The 20,533-nt window shown below is 34.3% G+C and overlaps 4 protein-coding genes across 4 annotated transcripts; 3 read left to right on the plus strand and 1 right to left on the minus strand.

Moving 5' to 3' along the window:
* Nucleotides 1-3,016: 3,016 nt before the first annotated feature.
* Nucleotides 3,017-7,876, plus strand: LOC139695461 (protein CIP2A homolog). Its single transcript, XM_071594246.1, has 4 exons — nucleotides 3,017-3,079; nucleotides 3,722-3,802; nucleotides 5,906-6,016; nucleotides 7,706-7,876. Exons 1-4 carry the CDS (start codon nucleotides 3,017-3,019, stop codon nucleotides 7,874-7,876), a joined length of 426 nt encoding a protein of 141 aa, XP_071450347.1.
* A 242-nt stretch (nucleotides 7,877-8,118) lies between these two features.
* Nucleotides 8,119-12,035, plus strand: LOC139695389 (coiled-coil domain-containing protein 62-like). The gene is made up of 4 exons (XM_071594120.1): nucleotides 8,119-8,415; nucleotides 8,739-9,186; nucleotides 11,498-11,625; nucleotides 11,719-12,035. Exons 1-4 carry the CDS (start codon nucleotides 8,155-8,157, stop codon nucleotides 11,788-11,790), a joined length of 909 nt encoding a protein of 302 aa, XP_071450221.1. The 5' UTR covers nucleotides 8,119-8,154; the 3' UTR covers nucleotides 11,791-12,035.
* Nucleotides 12,033-14,430, minus strand: LOC139695392 (U6 snRNA-associated Sm-like protein LSm8). Its single transcript, XM_071594121.1, has 4 exons — nucleotides 14,266-14,430; nucleotides 13,803-13,843; nucleotides 13,469-13,596; nucleotides 12,033-12,850 (listed from the first exon to the last, which is right to left on the minus strand). Exons 1-4 carry the CDS (start codon nucleotides 14,294-14,296, stop codon nucleotides 12,760-12,762), a joined length of 291 nt encoding a protein of 96 aa, XP_071450222.1. The 5' UTR covers nucleotides 14,297-14,430; the 3' UTR covers nucleotides 12,033-12,759.
* A 34-nt stretch (nucleotides 14,431-14,464) lies between these two features.
* On the plus strand, nucleotides 14,465-18,349 carry mRpL51 (mitochondrial ribosomal protein L51). The gene is made up of 4 exons (XM_071594123.1): nucleotides 14,465-14,482; nucleotides 14,772-14,934; nucleotides 15,012-15,266; nucleotides 18,099-18,349. The coding sequence occupies exons 2-4, from the start codon at nucleotides 14,818-14,820 to the stop codon at nucleotides 18,237-18,239; spliced, it is 513 nt and encodes a 170-aa protein (XP_071450224.1). The 5' UTR covers nucleotides 14,465-14,482; nucleotides 14,772-14,817; the 3' UTR covers nucleotides 18,240-18,349.
* The last annotated feature ends 2,184 nt before the right edge of the window (nucleotides 18,350-20,533 follow it).

The raw sequence follows: 20,533 nt of genomic DNA on the forward strand, positions 1-20,533 counted from the left end.
AAGGGCTAAAAGGAAAAAGATTGATGTTTCTTATTTCGTATTAAATGTATAAAATGTAGAAACACTACAGTCACCTGGCAAAACCAAGGGTGATGAGATGTAACTAACCCCATTGATACAGTAAATTACCATATGAACTAATAATAGAATGCCTGCAGCTCTTTTCCCTGATATTGCCATGCTAAAAGATGGTCTTCCTCAGTTATCTCTTGGAAAGTATAGGAGAGTCATTCCTATAACCCTTCTCTTATCCTTCACCTCGTGGACCAAGATTCCGAGCATGAGGTCATGGAAGGAGAATGGTCATCAAAGCATCAAGCATTGAACCCTTTGTAGTATCTTAGTTCTTTTTGAAATACATCATGTTTGCTTACATTATCATCTTGTTGATCTCCCTCAAGAGAGAATTGTTTTGTCACCATTGTGGTTTGAGTCTGCCTAGGTGTCTTGGAGGTCTTTGGCAATTTTTATTTGGCCCTCTCTGAAGGATAATAGTCTGAAATAAATGTGTAACAAAAAAATTAGTCGATTTTGCAAAAACAAAAGTTCTGCTAAGAAGATTGATGAAGAATAATGGTTGTAAATAAAGATTTGTATCTTCATTAAAAATTATTTCATTTATATTTCTAACTAGAATATAAATTCCTCTGCCACAAGATAATTTTGAAATTGGCAGGATTGGATCAGTGAGTTAATTATTTGTAGGTTCTTTAGAGTAATTGTCGATGGTGTACCTAAAATAATTTCCTTGGAAAAGTCTTTGTTAGCTACCGCAAAGGTAAATTATTTCTTTATTTCTTCTTAAAAAACATTATTTCTGTGAACACTTGAGTAGCTATATTGCTTTGATTGTTCTTCGAAGATGGGATATCTTACACAAATGTTTGTGTATGATGTACATATTTTCCACTGCAATGGTGATGAATACTTAGTACTGCAAGGTCTGTTAAAACAAAGATGAGACTGAATAAATACTTGATTTTATTAGCTATCCTTTAATTATGTGTAGCCCTTGGCTGCCAATACAATGCTCACTACGTTTTTTCCAGCTTTTGAGGGCCTCCTGGAATACTTCTTTTGGGATAGCCTTCTGTGGTACAGTTTTGTTGGATATCTTCCATAGTTTAAAATTGGTGTCCTTTCATGGTGGATGTCAGCTTAGGAAATGTTAAAAAGAGCGAGAACCGGAGAGTATGGTTGCTGAACAATCACTGGTGTGCTGTTTTTGGCCATAAACTCAGTAACAATCAATGATGTGTGCACCAGCGTGTTGTCGCGATGAAAGAACCAAGATTTGTATTGCCACATTTGTGGTCCATTCCACTACATGGCATGTTTTATCCTTCTCATAACCTCGAATTGGGAAGAAATTATTCATTATGAATGTTCTCTAGGGACATTCCTAGCGAATAATCCCTTCCCAATTGAAGAAAACAATCACATCACCTTTGCATTCGTTTGCGACATCAGAGCTTTTTTGGGTCATGGGGAAGATGGCCCCCTCCCTTCCCTAAATACTGTGCCCGACTCATAGATTTATTGCCAAATGCCTGTTGAATCATGGCATCAGTTTTAGTTGCACTTTTCCCAAGGGAAAACAAAATTCAATGCGCATACGCAACATCTTCAGTCACAGTGACCCAAGAATTTTTACAGCAAGCTGAGACAAGAATCTGTTGTGTGGAAACAAGTCGAGATAGGGCCATGAGCAAGGCAGTGTTTTGCTTGTCACAGAAACCGCTAAGGAAGCATCTCACTGGTTTTGATCCATCTCGCACTTCATGTATAGAAAGACTAGTCTCATCTCATTTTGAACAGACCTTGTACACACTTATCTAGTTTGAAATATTCTGTAATGTATCACATGGTGCAGTCAATTATTACATATTTGGTTTTGTGTAATCATAGAGAGATGGGCATTCAGTTGCTTTTGAGACAATTGACTGAAAGGGACGATGCAGTCTACAGAAACAGAGAGGTGTACAGACCCTAAAGCCTCAATTATTCAGCAAGTGTACTATGTTGTAATTGGTCTGTCAACTTGTTGAAATTTCACTTCAAAATGAGCATAAAAATATTTTAGATTAGTTCCATGTTACCAATCATCAGTTTTTGTAGAACTTTAGGAAGGATAATGTGCCCTGTTACAATATTGATTTTTATGTAGAGAGAGAATTTAATCAGATGAAGCGCCTGACTTAATTATGCTGGATTTTGGGTTGAGAACTAATTGAATATTCATGAAATGTTTCTTTTAAATGATAAAATTATCTTTTTGTGTGATTCAATTAATGCCAGTTGTAATAGGATTTATTTATTATAACTATGCATTTGATATCAAAAATAGGCTTACCATATATATATAGACCGTAGTCCCTCTACATAGGTATAAACATCAGTAGAGGGCAGCCATAAATAATGTCAATCCAAAGTCAAAATATTATAGTAATAGTTCACTATTTGAACTCCCAATTCACTTGACACAAATGTATTATGTACTGTCTAGTCCCTCTTTTAAAAAATGTCTAACATATGAGGCACAATATGATATGGATCATTTCAGATCAGTGTGCAGCTCTGCTTAATTAGGATTTGTATTTAAAGAGAGGTTCAAATGTCAAATATGAGTTTTACATTCTCTCTCCTGTATTGAATGTGATGTACTTTACTTTTGTAACTGAACGACATATGTATTTATGTGTTCGAGATAAAATTATAAGGAAATCAGTAATTTACGTCTTCTAATAGCATTCCATTTTCAGGAAGTATTTTTTTTATATTAAAATAAAATTTTAATAATAAAGATAATGTAATAATTCAGCTTGAATTAGCTGAATTAATAGTTTTGTCGCTAAGGAAAAGCAATTTATTTCCAATCGTGCCATAGATTGCAATTATTTAAATTGACTCTTTGTTTAAAAAACTATGATTTATATGTTTCCAGGAAGATAATACCAATCAGTTAGAAAGCACAATACAAAAGCTGACTCTTGAAAACAATAATTTGAAAGCCGCAATGGAGAAATTAATTGTTAGTCATAAAGAGATACAGGATAACCATGACAGTATGATTGTGCAGGTAAGTGCTGTCAGTTAAGTCTTACTAGAATACAGTTAATCTATTAATTAAATTTACCTTAAGATACAAATTCATGTTTACAAGTATTCAATGTTAAGTGCCAGATGACCAAAATTCATCGAGTCATGACAAAAAGTTGAAAATAAAGTTACTGAAGCAATATACTAATGAACATTTTAATATATTATCAAATATATCATTAAATATGTATACTAAGATTTCTGAAACTTTACGAATTCATTCCAACTATAATTTTGCATTTATGCTGTTAATATATGTATAGTTTTGGGGACCATATTGTCTTCATAAGATGAAGAGAAGTAAATCTTTTCTCAGAGTCTGTTGAAAATTAGTGAACCCACATGAGTGTGTTCTTTTTGTGTGTTTTCTGTGTGTAAATATTTTTTTCCCATTTGTACATATTGTGTTTCCACTCACCAGCATTTACCTTATTAGTGTATGTGTATGTATGTGTGTGTATGCATACACACACATACATACACATACATATGTATACATACACACACACATATACATACATGTATACATATATATATGTATATATACACCCACAAACATACACTCTCATGTATACTTTAGTGTTATTTAATTTCCAGTCTCATTGCTTGTCTTCAATTTCAGAAGGAAGAAGAGAATTCACGAATGAAAGGTGAAAATTCCTCCCTGAAATTTGAATTGGGCGTTTTGCAAAAGAAGGTGCAGGTAAGAAGAATAGTACTAGACATTGCCAAAGCTGATCAAACATTAACCAATCGAATATCTTTAATTTTCCCAGCCTCAGTTATGCGAAGGGAGTAAAAATCATGCAATCCTATCGCAGATATATATAATTAATATTTCAATAGGAAAATGTTTTGGCATGGTTTTTATGGCATATTTGAGTCATTATTTTGATGGTATGGGGGTGATAAAGGCTTTGTGATCATGCAGTCGTAATAGGTAAGACTTGTGCGTTATATTTTAATGCCTATAATGATTTAATTAATAGCCCAAAAATTTTATAGGTTTGGCAAAATGCAGTAAATTAAGGATCACTCCATTAACCCTCTTAGTGCGGCGGGGATTTCAGGGGTACTAGTGAGAAGTGCGAAGGGTAATTTAAGAAAATGTATCACCTTAGGAAAAAAAAATTATGAAGTTGTTTGTTTAGATATCCATATGCAGTTTTTTTATTTTAATATATAATTATGTAGTTAATAATGATGTAATACATTTACATCATCTGAAAAATAAATGTAATTATTACAGTATCATAAATTTAAAGAATATTTTTTTAGCAATCATTTTTAGATTTTTAGACACAAAACTAATATTTTTTTTAAAACATTTTTCAATTAAACTACGATATTTAAATATAATAAAGAATCAAAAAGACATGTAGAAAATATTATAAATAAATAAAGAAAAACCAGTGAATTGCAAATTTTTTTGTCAGCCTCTGCATAGTTCGATTTTGTTGAAAAGGCTGATCTCACTGAGTCAAATTGGGACTTTTCCCCTTTCCTTGAGACTGCGGCAATGTGCTTACAATCTAAAGGCAGAAAAAACCAAGTTCTAACTCACAGAGAACTGCTGACAATGTAATCCATTACACAGGGCGCAATGGATTAGATAGAATGGATGGCAAGAGAAACCAAAATGATTACAAAGCAGTGCTCTCATTTCCATCGTCTCAACAAAGTCTGAATAAGCAGCTATATATCAACACCATAACACATTCAAGAGATTACAGATGAAAACAGATAAGTAGCCTTTCAGTGGCTTTTCATTGTTAAAGACCACTCAGGAAAAAAACGAGCAAACAATTAGGCAGAGCTTCCCGACATGTACAAACTGAACGAAAAATTATAGTAAGAATTATACTTTTTGAAAAGCATTTAAAATTGGTAATAAAAAATAAAAAAATAGTTATGTAATTCTATGGAATTCAACCTATCGAAAGCACAAAAACCATAAATAATTAAAGAAAAAAACCATAATTTACAACGATTTAAACAATAGCCTACGCAAAAGCCGATATATCGGCCCGCCGCACTTTTCGCCAGGGATACGAAAGCCGATATATCGGCCCGCTGCACTAAGAGGGTTAAGATCATTCCACGTCATTTCAGATTCTCAAATTTTGATGAATGGAATCTATTGGGATTGTTCAGTAAAGAGTCATCACACATTCATTCTTCGCATAATTTATTGTGAAAAATTTAATCTTGTTGCATTGTTGGCTTGACATGTAAGTACACATGTGTGGGACACGTTTGCTCACAACGACGGGGGTGGTTACACACGCTGTGTGTGTAACCACACCTGTTGCGGAAAGCATTTTGCTCTTGCCTGAATTGATTGTGAGGAGAGGCCTATGTAAAGTGACAGAAGGCTGATGGAGAGTCTGTTCTTCCCTTTTCACGTTTTGTTCCTTATTATATATTTATTAGTTTTCTAATTTTCAGCAAACTATTATTAATAATAATGGTTTAACAGATATTTTTCAGAAATTTTGAATCTCTCATTAAAACAGCCTAGCAATTTTAACACAAAATTAATTCTGCATGGCACTCAAAAGGTTAAGTGACTGGAGTAAAGTGAGAGTGGCTAACATGTTGTGTTAATATACCCATTTAAATATTCACGGTCTTGAATCTTCAATTCATAATTTCAATTTAACATTTTGCAATTTGGTGACTTTTTTCCAAGCAATGAATTGTTCAGGAACTTTTTTTTGATCAATATAATTTAATTTAAGTCAACTTTAGTTGTCCTCTTTCACGTTATCCATTAATGAGTGTAATTGTTTTTTATGTATTTCAGGAGCTGGAGGAAACATTGCAGGATGGATACATTGAATGTGCCACCCTCACAGAAACAGTCACTAATTTGGAAAAGGAGTTGAATGATAAAAATCAATTATATGCACAAATGGTGAGTAATTCCTCAGTTGCATTTTTTTGCTTCACTATTAACCATTTTTAATCCTGTAGCCCTCAATGCCACAGTCAAATCATATGCATACATCATGTTCTGTTGTTCTTGTCCTTCATAAGCTCATCTTTCTATTTTGACTTCATTTCCTTTCTTCCTTCTCACACAATTGTCTGGAGAATACTCACATAAGTATTCTTATGCCTACTACTGGTATGTTATCCTTGATTACATTTTTGGGAATAGGGGGAAATCTTTTGTAAGCCCTGTGTGTGTGAGTGCTTGATACAAGCAAGGGTCATTATTATTTAGCATATCCTAGCTAGAGAGTGTGTGCATTTACTTGTATTTATTATATTGTGTGTGATTTCCGGGCCACTGGCATAGGGAGAAATCTCTCGTAAGCCTTGTGTTTGACTGCTTGCAATGGGCGAGGGTCAATGCTATCTAGTACACCTTAGCTAGTGTATTTTGTTATCTTATACGTGTTTAATTGTTAGTTCCATCCTTTGCCTACCATTAAGAGTACCGCTGCAGTTGATCTTTCCCATAATACTTTGTAACTGCTGCATAGATAATAAGGCTATAAAGTTTGAGCCAAACAGGCTGAAATGGAATTTTAAAAAGTGACTTCAAATATTAGAAATAAAACTATAGTGGAACGCTAACAACTTAATATTCATGAATTTTTAGTTCTGTCCAAAATCCATAGTAAAATATTTCATGAGAAGTAAGGTATTGACAGAGGAAAATTCTAAAGTCATAACTGGTGAATAGTGCTATCCAGTTTAGTTTTATATTCCAGATTCTGCCAGTTTGTGTTAAACTCTATTGTTTTACAGACAATCCACTCTATCATAAATAGTATGGATTCAGAGTATGACTCATTCAGAAGTATCTAATCTGGATTGTATTTAATCAATGCAAACAAAAAATTCCTGCTGAACTATGCCTATTCTAAAGGAAAATGGCATGTATATGTAAACAAGGTAACCAAGGCAATTCACCCAGAGCTCATTTTCATATGCGTGTGTGGAACCCACCTAATAGAAAGCCCATCAATCTAGAGGTTGGTTTGATAGGTGATGGTAGAGTTCTCCCAATACTTGATAGGTGATGGTAGGGTTTCCCAGGAAAAGAATGTGGAACCCAAAAAATCACACAGCTCGGGTGTCTAGAGAGATCATCAGAAATCTAACTTCAGCCTCTATAAAACCCTAGTTAGTAGCCCAGTACTCTACGCACTGGAGTACCATTTGTAAACTGAGTTGTCGAAGATAATTTGAACAGAGGCAGCTATAATAATCAGACAGTCCAGTCATATTTTATGCCAGTGTACTTAAATCATTTCAGTCACTAGAAAGATACAAAACTTGTGTTTTTACAAATTTTTGCTAATAGAAAACATATAAAGGCGGTGTCAACCACATATAGGTATAGTGTACAAGGTTGCGATTCCTCATTTGCTGACGGCGATAACCTAAATTGTAAAATAACTGCCATTTTAATTTAATTTCTATTCTAGGCAAAGGTATAATGTATTCCTTGAATGTCGCCCTATTGATATTAGACTATTCAACTATTTATTCGTTCTTTCCATCTTTTGTTTAAACCCATTAGAAAAGAGATACCAACAGAATACTGCTATGTACTTCTTATCAAGTGGGTAATAGTATCTTAATATTGCAGGAACTAGAAATAACTCAACTGAAGGAGGAAAATGAAGTTTCTGATAACCTTCTTCAAGAAGTCAACAGAAATTTGGAAATAAAAGAAGGATTAATACTGGAACTTGAAAAAGAACTACAGGTGAATATTATGACTTATTATTTCAAATATTACAATGAGAATGAAAATTGAAGTTTGCATATTTGTTTGTCATTGTTAAAATATTTGTCTCCCCATTGATTCAGTCAAAGGAGCCCACTAGCACTGTTGCCATCCAGTGTGACTTATCTAGTGAGGAACGCAAAAAGAAGGAAGAATTAGAAAATTCTTTGGTTGAAATGGAGAAGAAGGTAAAATGCAATGTGGCATATTACGATGAGATTATACGCGGCAAGGACAGCGAAATATCTCACTTGGAGAAATCATTTAAATCACTCCTAAATCAGAAAAATGAGTTGGAAAACAAAGTCATGACACTGGAAGCTGAGAACTCTGGCATGACAGAAAGAATCATCCTGGTTGAGAAGGAGTTGACTGAGTCCAGTAAGATGCTCAGGGAAGTGTGTATTGAGAAGCGTGAGAGTAAAAAATGTCTGGCGGATGATTCAGAGACTAAGAAGGAGTCGATTAAGATGCTTAACTTACTGAAGGAAGAACTGGAGATGAAGAGAACAGATAATGAACGATTGCTGAATGAAACTCAAGCTCTGAGAGATGCTGTGGATTGCAAGGTAAGTTCAGTTTGCCTTAAAATTATTAAGTAAGCCGCCAGTATTGCAGCTTTGATTGTCCTTACTATTGATGCTGTTTTTCGAATTTGAATGTGTTGACTTATTGATATCCCTTTCTTACCTGGTGCCTTTGAAGGTGCTTTTTGAAACAGCATATATGCTGTGGAAAATTATTTTCGGCACTGAATTTTTCTTATATTTGCCCATTAATCCACCTCTGTTAGTGTTATCTATGCTTTCAACAATTATTTTACCAGATTCTTCCACTGAAATGGAAAACTTCATTTTTATTTTGTTTTTACCGCTATGCATTTTTTCTCCAGGAACAAGAATTGCTGTCATTTCAAGAAAACCAAGCTAGGACTCTCAGCAGTTATGAGGCACTCCTGAATAAAGCAAGGGATGAAGTTGATCTTCATAAAAGGGAGGAAAAGAAGCTTAGGGAATTGCTTCAAATAGGAACCCCAAATAAATATGAGAAAAAATGTGAGTCATTGAATGAAGAATTACTCAAATTGAAAAAGACTCTGAATCAAGTACTGTGTAAAGAGTGCTCAGCAAGGATACCTCCAGAAGATCAGGCCTACTACAGTTTTCGTGACAGAAGCGACATATCAAATGAAAATTTTGATCCCAGGGCAAGATCTATGAGGAGAAGATCTAAATCACATACCAACAGGTACATCTTTGATGATTCTGATGACAGTGATTTCATGGTTGAAAAGGATGAGCCAAGAGGAAGGAAGGCCCATGCAAATAAAACATTTACAGGTAAGAATCGAAAGAGATATCTATTGATTTCCAAGGACAGAAACAATGGTCCCCTTTGATAGATGTATGCTTGAATGATACATAGATGTATGTACCAGAAATTGAATTAATTTTTAGTCATTTATTTACTTTAATCCTACCTCATTGATTGGGTCAAGTGCAAAATAATATCACTCAATAATTTGTCACTTCTTGATTTTTAAGAAATGGGATACTAAGTTACAAGTATTGGATAAATGAAACCTATCAATTGTATTTAAATACATGTATGTTAGCTATTATTGTATTAGGATTAGCTTCTTGCATTGCTTAAATAAATGTGCCTTTTCAGATTTCTATTATCAGTTTTAAAAAACTGAATACCATAAAAAATTATTTTTTCCTTGTCAAGGCAAATGATTTTTACTTTCTGAAATTGTTTCATTGTAAAAACAATTTTGTCCCTCAAGATCTGAAATGTGACCCGTTCAACAGGTTAGTACATTTTTCAATGGGTGTGTGTTACGAATCAAATTTTTCAAAACAGTGTGTTATTTCACACTGAAACCTCGCTGTGGTGCATCTTGAATATTTTTTTACCTAGTATCATTTTATATTCTTATTAACTGGTTTGGAATATAGAAGTGGGGTGAAAAGAAAGGAAGAAGGTACTGAAAAAATTTGTAAATGAGTACAAGAGGAAGTTTACAGCAGGAGAAATAAGAGGGTGGTCTGCAAAGTTTCAGACCTCAACATTTCAGTGGTGATCAGATATAGAAGTTCCTCCTGGGTATTTTTGTGTAGTTTTTATAGGATTTTGGATCTTCTAGGCTAACTCAACATGTATTAGTGAAAAAGGTTCAGGGTGATTTCAAATAATTGAGTCAAGAAATCAGCTGGAAGACTTATATGGAGTAGAAGTGAAGAAATTGTGTATCTCAGTTCTCCATGTAATAGTATACTTAGAATTTCTATGAAGTTTCTGCTCAATAGCCTTCTTTCATCCACTATTCATTCCTCTCTCTTTGCTTCATAAGCATGCCATCATGACAGCATCTAAATTTCTTCATACAACTGGACCTCAGCTTCAATCTTGTCACCCCCACCATTTGTATTTGTAAATAATATTTATCAACAGTCAACCTCTAGGTTTTGAAAGTTCACATTTTTTTCTGTGAGTCAGCTGACAGCCAAAATCCTCTATGAAGTGCCATTTAGGCATGCCATAATTTTTCAATCATGAGATGTCTCGCCCAACTCTGTGTGAACCAGTAAACCAAGCTCAGCAGGCAGTAGCAAGCCAGAGAGATCTTGTTAGGTAGTCAATGCAAAAAATGTGTGTAATCCAGGCTTAGGTGCATATTGGCTGCTAATTAGATGTGGGTATGGAAATGAATTGAGCAAATAAAATGGATGGAAAGGAAGACGAGTGAAGAAATGCCTAGGAATGGGGAAGAGAGGGTCAATGGCAGTAATCTTAAGGAGACAAGAAAAGTGGATGCAGAGCATTTTGATTGGTGATAGAATTTGGAAGATTATCAACATTCCAGCACCAATCGGGAAGAACGTTAGACAGAACAGTGGGAGGCAAAGGCAATCAGATTGAAATATTTTTGTATCATTGACTTGCCTTGTGGATGCATAACAAAATACTTGGTAGGTTTATTGACATAAATATGTTTTCTCCTCCAAAAGTTATTTGAACAATATATTGACAGTGAAATAATAACCAGTAGTAGTAATTACAGCAATTTAGTCCTTGAAGTGCTAATTTCATTTTGAACACTTAAGAAAATTTTCTAGCATGAAAACAAGAAATTCATTTTCTGTATTGAAATTTGAACCTGAGATTTCATTGGAGCAAGTCAAATACTCAAGGACTTGCTGCAATTGGAGAAAAAGAATTGCATAGTTAAAACTGACCTGGATTTGCTACCACTCTTTATGTTGAACCTAGGAGGTCCATTTTTTAGCTACCTAAATAAATTATCGTCCAAAGAATAGAATGGTTTTAGATGAGTTAAGCAATATTTAATTTATCTAAATGGCTATTGATCCCTTTGAACCTCACTGTCATTGTGTTCATGTGATGACCAATCTATTTCTTTTAAATTCACAATATGACGGTGGATGAATTGTGACTTCTTGGTTATGTAGTGGGTATGTGCTATGGCCTGGTAAGCCAAAGTCTTTGTTTCAATTCCAAATCAAAGATTTTATTTCACAATCTCACAAGTCTGCATGGAAAGATGGCATGTATCATTATGATGAATATTACTATAATCCAAGTAAGATAAATAAATCCTCAAAATGATGAACTTATTTTTTATAGGCCATGATGCCAATAAAGAACCTCAGAATGCTGTGTATGCTAGGCCACTATCAGTAGAAAGGACTCCATTTAAATCATCACGAAGACTAATGAATCCCTCGGATTGCTCAACGCTTTCAGATTTGATGGTACAGAATTTTTTTCATGACTTTCTAGATAATTGGAATTAATGGAATGCTCTTTCTCAAACTTACCATTTATTTGCCACTTTTAATTTACAGGACAATATGCCACTTTATCCACGCACCCCCGCAGATGTTATCAAACGTGTTCTTCGTCCAAGAAGAAAGTGATCCCTACTGATTTCCACTGAAGAATGTCATGAATGTGATTGATTTTAATTGTATGATGACATGAATGTTTTATTTTTGTTGAGATGTACAATGTGATGTGATTTTTTGTACCTGTAAATAGTCCACACAATAATGTTTTGCCCTGGGCCATTCTTTAATATCTTCACCCTCTATATTAGGTAATGCTCACATGACATATATTTTTAAATCTCTTTCATATCAAGTTTTTTTATAACAAGCAATAAAGTGACAACTCATTTTATACTCATCAGACTATTAATTCACCATTAAATTGCCTAACAGATCCTTTATTGAACGCTGATGTCATACAAGTATCAAAACATTTCCTAGTTTAAATTTCCATTGATATTCCTATTGTTTACAGCAAGGATGCCAAAAGCTCTGTGTGCCCAGAGATTTACTTCTAAAAATATTATGCAACTGCAACATGCAATTATTGCTTACACTGAATAGACAAGTATTACATAACAAGGAAATACAGAGCACAGGGCCATACTATAAAAGTCTTGTTGTGTCATCCTTGAAACCCTCCACACCCATTTGGAACTACAGTTAAAATTAACAAATTTTCCTTAAATAGAATAATCACAAAGGTTTTAATGTGGTATATTTTGTACTTATCAAAGCACTGCATTAATGCATGCCGCAACTTAAAATACTGTGAAAGGCATACCACAAGGATTTTAAAAAACTTAGCCACTTCATATCCAAGTTTGGTGTTTCGCTCACAAAATTAGAGATCCAAGGCTTGTTAAAATTTGTACATTTAGGTTATTCAGGTGTACATTCTCACTTTCCGACGGGCATACAATCTAGGCCAGGATAAAAAAAAATCACTTCATCACTGGTAGTTTCTTTTTGCAACCAAGTACTTAAGTTCACTTTTGGATACATGTACTTATATATCCACAGCTGTTAAATATTACTTTCTGCCTACTTTTATAGGCATTAATGGACAACTGAATTTAATGGCTCAGCTCTTATATTAGGCAAATCAAGTCTGGAATCCAATTCATCATCCATCTCGCCAACAATTGCTCTGCAAAGAAAATACAAAAAAGTGAATGATGCATTTCAGTGAACCATTACCTATTTCTTCATCATTTCAAAAGGGTAATAAAACATCAATTTAAAAAGTTCATTACTTCACGCAATTGACAAACTTCATATTCATTTTTGTTGATTGATTAAAACCATATTAAGGTATCCCTCATACACAAATGTTTTAGTTCGAAAAACAGTCGAGGTGCACTGCTGAAAAAAGACAGCACTCATATTCAACTGTCTTGAACAATGCAAAATTTAACTAACAAAAATGGGGTTCAATGTATCACCACAAGTTGAGGGAGAATTATTTGCCACAATAATTAGTACATGCACCCATATGAGAAGAGTGACTGAAATAAGCGAGGGGCAAGTTGTTTCAAGGATTGACTGGTGATACTCTTTGGACCATTTCATTCGAAACATGGTCTGAAAAAAAAAGGAAATTTAATAACTGGCCCTTTTTCCAAAGGGTGCGGAGACTTCATGATTAATTTACTAAAATTTCAAACGTGTGTATGTATGAGTATACATTTATAAACACACGAGTATTTGATACATTATTTGCCAAGTATGATGAAATGGATACGAGAATATTACAACTAACACTTACACGTTGTCGCCACGGATAATATGAAGACCCAGAACGACTTGCTCAACTCCTTCACTGGTTCTGTAAACTCTTTCATGGCTTTCATCTAGGATTAAATTGATTGTCTGGTCGAATCCTTTCAAAGTACCCTAAAGTGTAATAAATCAACTCAGATTATGCTACGCTTTAGAAATGCAATTTCATTCACTTTCGACTTAAAATTTTCAAACTACGATTAGTAACTTCTAAACTTCCCAAAGAATCATACATTCTTCATAAAATAAATGTAGAATTCATTAGTCAGCTATCAATGTGTCCGTTCCAAAATATTTATCATACAACTATGAGTACTTACCACAAAATTTCTTCCATCCGCTGTAATTATTGAAACCGTGTCTGATACGTATGTTAAGAAAGAAGGACATTGAATGGCTAAAATAAGAGAATGCTTATAAAATATACTAAGAAACAACAAAAGTGTTTTCAGAGACTTATTCAAGCGTTATAATTCCTCATTCTTCTATAGTACTAAGATAAAATTACAACCAAGTGCATGCATGCGTACCATACCCACTTTCACACAATTATTTATTACACTTGCTCTGATGGTCACACGCGGAATATGTCTTTGAAACAATCTTTTTATTCAATCAGTGTTCAATCAAATCTTGGCACAAATTTACATAAAATACGTTCATACTGAGATGGTTGAAATATGCAGGTAATACTCAGGGTCTTAGTTCAAAATTGGAATTCAATAAGTTCAGACGAATTTATAGAAATAAGGACTAATACCCTGAAATATAATTAAAGGATACGATTCACATAACTCTCCAATCCAGATGCCATAACTCTCTCTTAAACAGCTTAATTCCTCAATGTGTACAAAAAAATTCCTCAGTTTGAAAATCCCTTCACCGACAACATTCGATGTTGCAAGCGCAGGTAGCGTACCTGAGTTGTCTGATAATTCTCATAAAAGAAAAACTGAAGAACTAAAATATTGCCATAGTGTTTTTTGCATATTTTATTCTTGTAAGACCTTTATTTCGGTATCGCAATTCTTGAGTCGCAAATTCTTGTTTTATTGATGATTTTTAAAATAATAAATATAGCTTTTTAAGGAAAGAATTGGATCCGTGCGCATGCTGCACTTCAATATTTTTTTAACATTTCTAGTAATTTGTTGTACTTGCCATGCAAGTTCATATTCTTTGAAGAATTTTAATTATTTGATGGGAATAGTTTTGATTGTTCAATAGAGCAAACATTAAAAATGCGTTTACCATAATTTAAAATAATGTGCTCTTTAATGTGATTCCAGTACCATAATTAAGGCCGCTTATGCTATTGCAAAGTTCTTCGTAAAAATGAATACTTTGGCTGTAACTGCTAATGTACTGCGGTCATATGTTTCCCCATTTTTAACCTCCACCGGTAATTTATTTCGAAAGACTGCGTTGCGATATCGCTATCATGCTGATAAGGTAAATAGCCGATTGTGCATTACCTTTCTCGACATCTTAAAGCATATAGGAGACAAATATTTAATTTTAATTCTCAGGTTGCTGCCGGACCACTATTACGCCGCTATGGTTATAAAGAAAAGATCCTACAAGGAGGGACTCTTCCACGAATAACGTCGGGTAGAAAGCTCCCCATGCCTGATTACCGCCCTAGGAATGTGTGGAGTAGCAAAAGGGCTCTATTTGGGCAAAATGATTATATTGACATCCTAGGAAATCCTGATCTCCATCCTACGAGGATCTTGTATAACCTGCCTTCATGGATAAGAGGTGTACGTGGGAATGAATATCAGGTAATTAAATATTGTTGCATATTCAGTTTAAATGGGGACCTTTGCATATGCATTTCAAAGAATGATCCTGATGTTGTTGCCCAAAATGAATTATCGCGAATGACCGTTCATATTCAAGTAAATCTACACATGCTGGGAACAAACACCTTTCCATTCACCGCTCAATAGTGCACTTAAACCTAAATTTCTTCGCGAAACGCAACTGACCCATTCTCAAAAAAAGAGTCGCATTGCAAGTCTAAAGTTTCTTGTTTCCTCGGCATAGTCGTTGCACTGCAGTATTCAATGCATGCAGTTGTTCAGATTTAGACCTCAAAGTAGGTTGCCACTTCTCTTGTTCTCATTAATTTCAAGTATAAATTAGTCTCCATGTCCTCTGAGGGTTTTCATTGTATTTCTGTCCATTTGGAAATTATTTTCAGTGTGCAATCATCGTTTGTCGTATTAGATGTTCGTTGATGCTGCATTTTTCCGGTCTAATGCATTTGAAATGCAGTTCTCATCCCTCTCCATTTTTCTCTCCACTTCGCCATCATTGGCGAAGTACAAGAGATGGGATCTGGGAAAAAGATTAAGTACAAGAGTTTTCAGTCTCTCTCTTGTACTCTTGTACTTAATCCTTTTTCCCAGATTCAAAGTCCATTTAGATATCCTTAATTTTACTGTTCGATTAGATATGACATTAAATATTTAGTGTTCTATGTGTTAAATATTCCATTATAAATAATGGAAGAGCATATAATAATAACATTTTAGGAAAAGGTTTCCTGGCTTGTAAGAAGTGTAACACTGGTGTGCAGAGGTTTGGTGATGCATTTCGAATTAGCTATAACTCAGCCATGTTTCATGTGTTCATATCTCGAGATGAAATCTCTTTTCAGAAAAGAGGGAATCCCCTTAATTTTCAGTTAAATCTAGCATTATGAAAAAATATTTTGCCCTTTTGATTTGAGAAAAGTTTTTCTTAACAGTTTCCCCAAGAAGACATTATTTTGTTTTGCCTTGTTTTGGACAAGTAGTTGACACATTCGGGCTTTTCTTTCCCTCTCAAGTATACTTTTAAAATGACGTCATATATTGCCTAAATTATTATTTTTGACAAACACAATTTAAATTAACAGTTTCTTGCATGTTCGGTGATTTTCATCTCCCGCTCCAATATACTAGATATTCCTTCTCTTTGATGCCCATGAAAGGGCAGATTCTGTTTTGCCAAAAATTATATAACCTTGATCCACTCTGTTATTGGTTTCCATATTTTGCTTCTAGGAAGACTTTTGCTGCAGAAGTTTCGTCTCTATTATAGTCAAATGCTGAAGTTGAACCAAGAATATTCCCTCATATTAGCTCTATGAGAGCTATTGATGTTGTTTGACTAGATTAGTGTCCAATAAATTTTAATGTTTTTATTTAGCTTTCCTCTTTCTGGAAAACCGTAAAACTTTTGCTTTGTTTACATTAATTCTCATCCCATGCCTGTTGCACTGACTTTCCAATGTGCTTTTCAATTCTTGCAAACCCTTGGTTTATCTTGGGAATTAAAACTACATCATCCACAAACCCTCTATACATACATCAACTGTAGTGTTTATACCCAAGTGTTCATTATGATTAAGCCCACTCTATAATAGAATTGTATTGCTTTCTCCTTACAGTCATTCCTTTTTCCTAAATTCTAGTCCTATATGTGACTATGATCTCTTCCTTCAGACACCATTAAGTTCCAATCCTACATCACTATCAAATGTATCATTCCAGGAACACCTGCTGTTATGTTCTTTAGCCAATCGTATGCCCTATCACATTCTTTCTCCCAATTATTGCTTGGTAGAATGTATTCATGAACAGTGACCCAGTTCATTTAACTTTGACTTCTACTTGTTATATTGTGTCACTGGCTTGCTCTATTTTTGCTATGCTTCTTCATACCTTCTGTTTAATGCTTGATTTATTAACATCCCTCGCTGACTCTCTTTGTCTCTGCTATGTATTACTCTTTTGATCCAGTAATCCCTGGAATCCTTTCATCTCACCTCACACTGCCCTAAATTATCTATATTTTCTCCCTAAATCTCCTATTTTATGTTTTCTAATTTCCCTGTCTCATCATCACCCTGTCACTCGAAAGTTTATTCTAACTGGTTTGGTCCTCTTCCTTGCTGATGCTGTCGATTTTCCTTTGCAAGGATTTTGTTAGATGATGTCCTTGAAACCCTTGCCTCTCCTGCTGCTGGGCACGAGAAACTCAGCGCCATTGACTGAATCCCATAGTTGCCAGAACTCATGCTCAAATCTCTTTCCATCATTGTTTTGTGGTATATTTTATTTAGGTGGTATCCCTTTGCCTTCCTCAATAGCATTTTTAACATAATAGCATCCTTCAAATGGGACCCCACCGGGATCAGGTGCATTTGCAGCCACCTCACTGAGTAGCAGACACAGATTACCTCTTGTCTGGCTACTGACCTTCGACTTATCTGACATAACGCTACTTGGAGCAATCATCATTGCTCCTGCCAATACAGTTCTATTTATCATCAGATCACACAAACCCTTTCAGGACATCAAGGTTGTCCACATGCAGAGAAAATTATAAATATAGCAATGAGAATATTCCTCAAAGCCATTGGTGAGAAATTATTCATTGATTGAAGTAATTTATTTATCTTTCAATACCTTTGCCATATGGAGAAGCCTAGTTAAGGTAAAAAATTTCACAGGTTATCCCAAATTTACATATAACTAAATTTTTATTTCACTCTTTGAATGAAATCCCCACAAGGGGTATGCATTAAAATAAAATCATATAATATGTGTAATTGATCTTTGCAGGTTCTTCTGAGGAAGAGGAAGATGTGCTATGAGGTGTTAAACCGTACTAGACCTTCAAAATGGAGAGAGTTAGAAAAGCGTATTAAATATTTGTATAGGTTCCTAAATCGTAAGACAAAAACTGGTGCTAGCAGACAGTGAATTGTCAAGCATTTTACAAGGTGTGAAAGGGAGTTTTTCATATTTGTTGTGTATAGTTATATCACATAGGTCATAACAATGTATTTTATGTGTATGTTTCTTTCTAAACATTTCAGGAATACATTTTTTTCTTAGTTTTGATTATTTCACTGAAGTTCAGTAAAAGCCAAGCAGAAAGATTCAGTATACCCTCACAAAAATGAACTGATGGTGTCTAAGTACACTGAAAGAATGGAAAATATGAATGAGGTAAATCATTTAGATATGCAGAGCATTTCTAATTTGAATAAGTTTTATAAAATAATGAAATTGGTAATTTGCCAATTGAATTACAAAAGACATATATTTCAATCCCAAATGCATTGCCTAAATATATTGGCCATTGAAATATGTTGATTTTTTGTCTAAAGTTACCGCAAACTCGCTGGATGAGAGTTTGTATACATATATATTTAATACCTCATCAGAATCAGCAGCTAGAATTCTGCTATGTACATGTCGTTTTAATCAAAAGGGAATGATAAAATGCAAAATGGATACATGGATGAAAATGAAGTGGTCCATGGAAATCATTTCAATTCATTTTCAAATAAATCCAGTAGCAGAAATTTTTAGGGGAGGCAACTGGCAGCTGAGGTCATTTGTGCCATTAGGGGGATGAACAGGAAAGGAGGAAGGGTGGAGAGAAACCAAGCATCGACATTAGCCTACTCTTAACGATAGGTGAATAGGGGTCCGCAGCTTACCATCCCATCCGATGGTCAGTGTGCTTACCCAAAGTTCTCTCCGCAAAGCACCTCAAGTAGGGATTGGGATATCACTGAAAAATATCTGCCGCCTCTGGGATTTGAACCCAAGCCCTCTGAGTGGAAAGCCAGCAAATTAAATACCACAACATCCCGATTGCACTCAAATAAAGCGATGTTAGTAAATGCAATGTAAATATCAAATGTGTGCATAAATGTAACAGTGAACAATGAGAAAACAAAAATGAAATTTTAACTCAAATTTGTGTTGATAGGGCTTACAAATGACATTAGTTTATAGAAAATCAGGGTTATAGAATTTTGCACCTTGTGTTTGAATGTCAGTTTCCTTATGAAATACAATTTTTTTAGGGATCGGTGGAAAAAAGCATGCCAGATAAGATTATAAATTAAATGTTTGGACTGGACCCATGTTGAGCAAAAATGAGTTTTTTAAATTAATTCCAGTCAATTAAATCAGATTTAACTTTTAATTTAACAAATATATTTTTGCTCCCATGAAAACTGGCGTTAGAATATTTTCCATTCCATAAGGAAAATAACTGTTATCATGGAAGCTTTAGAACTATGGCATTTCTCTTTAAACATACCCGTAAAAGTGCCTTGTGTGAAGAACTTGGTAGTCATCTCATTCATTTTCCTTTTGCTTTGCATTGGTACCAATATTAATTATTCTTCTGAGGATTCTCTTCCAACTGACAAATTTACTTCTGATGTGTGAATTTTTCCATAAATAAATGCATGAAGTAAGAATAGTCAAAAGAAAAATAAATAAGATTTACTAAAAAATCAACTTTATAACCTAACACATTAACATTAAGTGTATTAATATCAAAGTCTTGACATGCAGATAATTTTGGTTTGAAAGGAACAGAGGGCCTATATGCGCATATTGTGTACTCTATTCTTGTTTCTCTCTTACCTTATCCCCTTAAAAGACATCCACTGGTGTTGACGGGGTGATAGGAGTGTGGCAAGTCCTGGAATGTTGTGCGACCTCTAAAGCACATGATTCCGAATGATAAAATTTTACGCTGTCAAAAATTCATTACTAACACCAGAGTTGGCTGTGAAACATAAAACTTTTTTAATGAGTGGAACTGAGGAATTTCAGTTGTACAAGAAAAAGAACCATAATTTTAATGAAAAATTTTAAACTTTCATAAATTGTTACTCAATATTTTCCGAAGTGAAATACAATATTGTAATAATAAGTAATTATTAATATGCATTGGCTGTAGAAATCAGTGAGATTCAATGTAATAATTCTTTGGTGTTACTCAATTAAGATTCATTCTCTCTCAGTTCTTGTGCAGATTAAAGAGAAAGCACATGCATTTGAAAACATGTCTCGAGTCCATTATCTATTAGACTGCTCATGATATTTTTAGTCAATGTACAAGTTTAACACAAACCATGTCACTGAAGACATTAATTGCATATGACAATTATCAATTTGCTTCACATAAAATCGTATCTTTGTGTACGTGTTATGGTTGCAGGACTTGTAGAATGACTTAAGCGGCA

This window comes from Hetaerina americana, unplaced genomic scaffold (assembly GCF_022747635.1).
Source record: "Hetaerina americana unplaced genomic scaffold, ioHetAmer1.1.p SCAF_6, whole genome shotgun sequence".
Taxonomy (NCBI): Eukaryota; Metazoa; Arthropoda; class Insecta; order Odonata; family Calopterygidae; genus Hetaerina; species Hetaerina americana.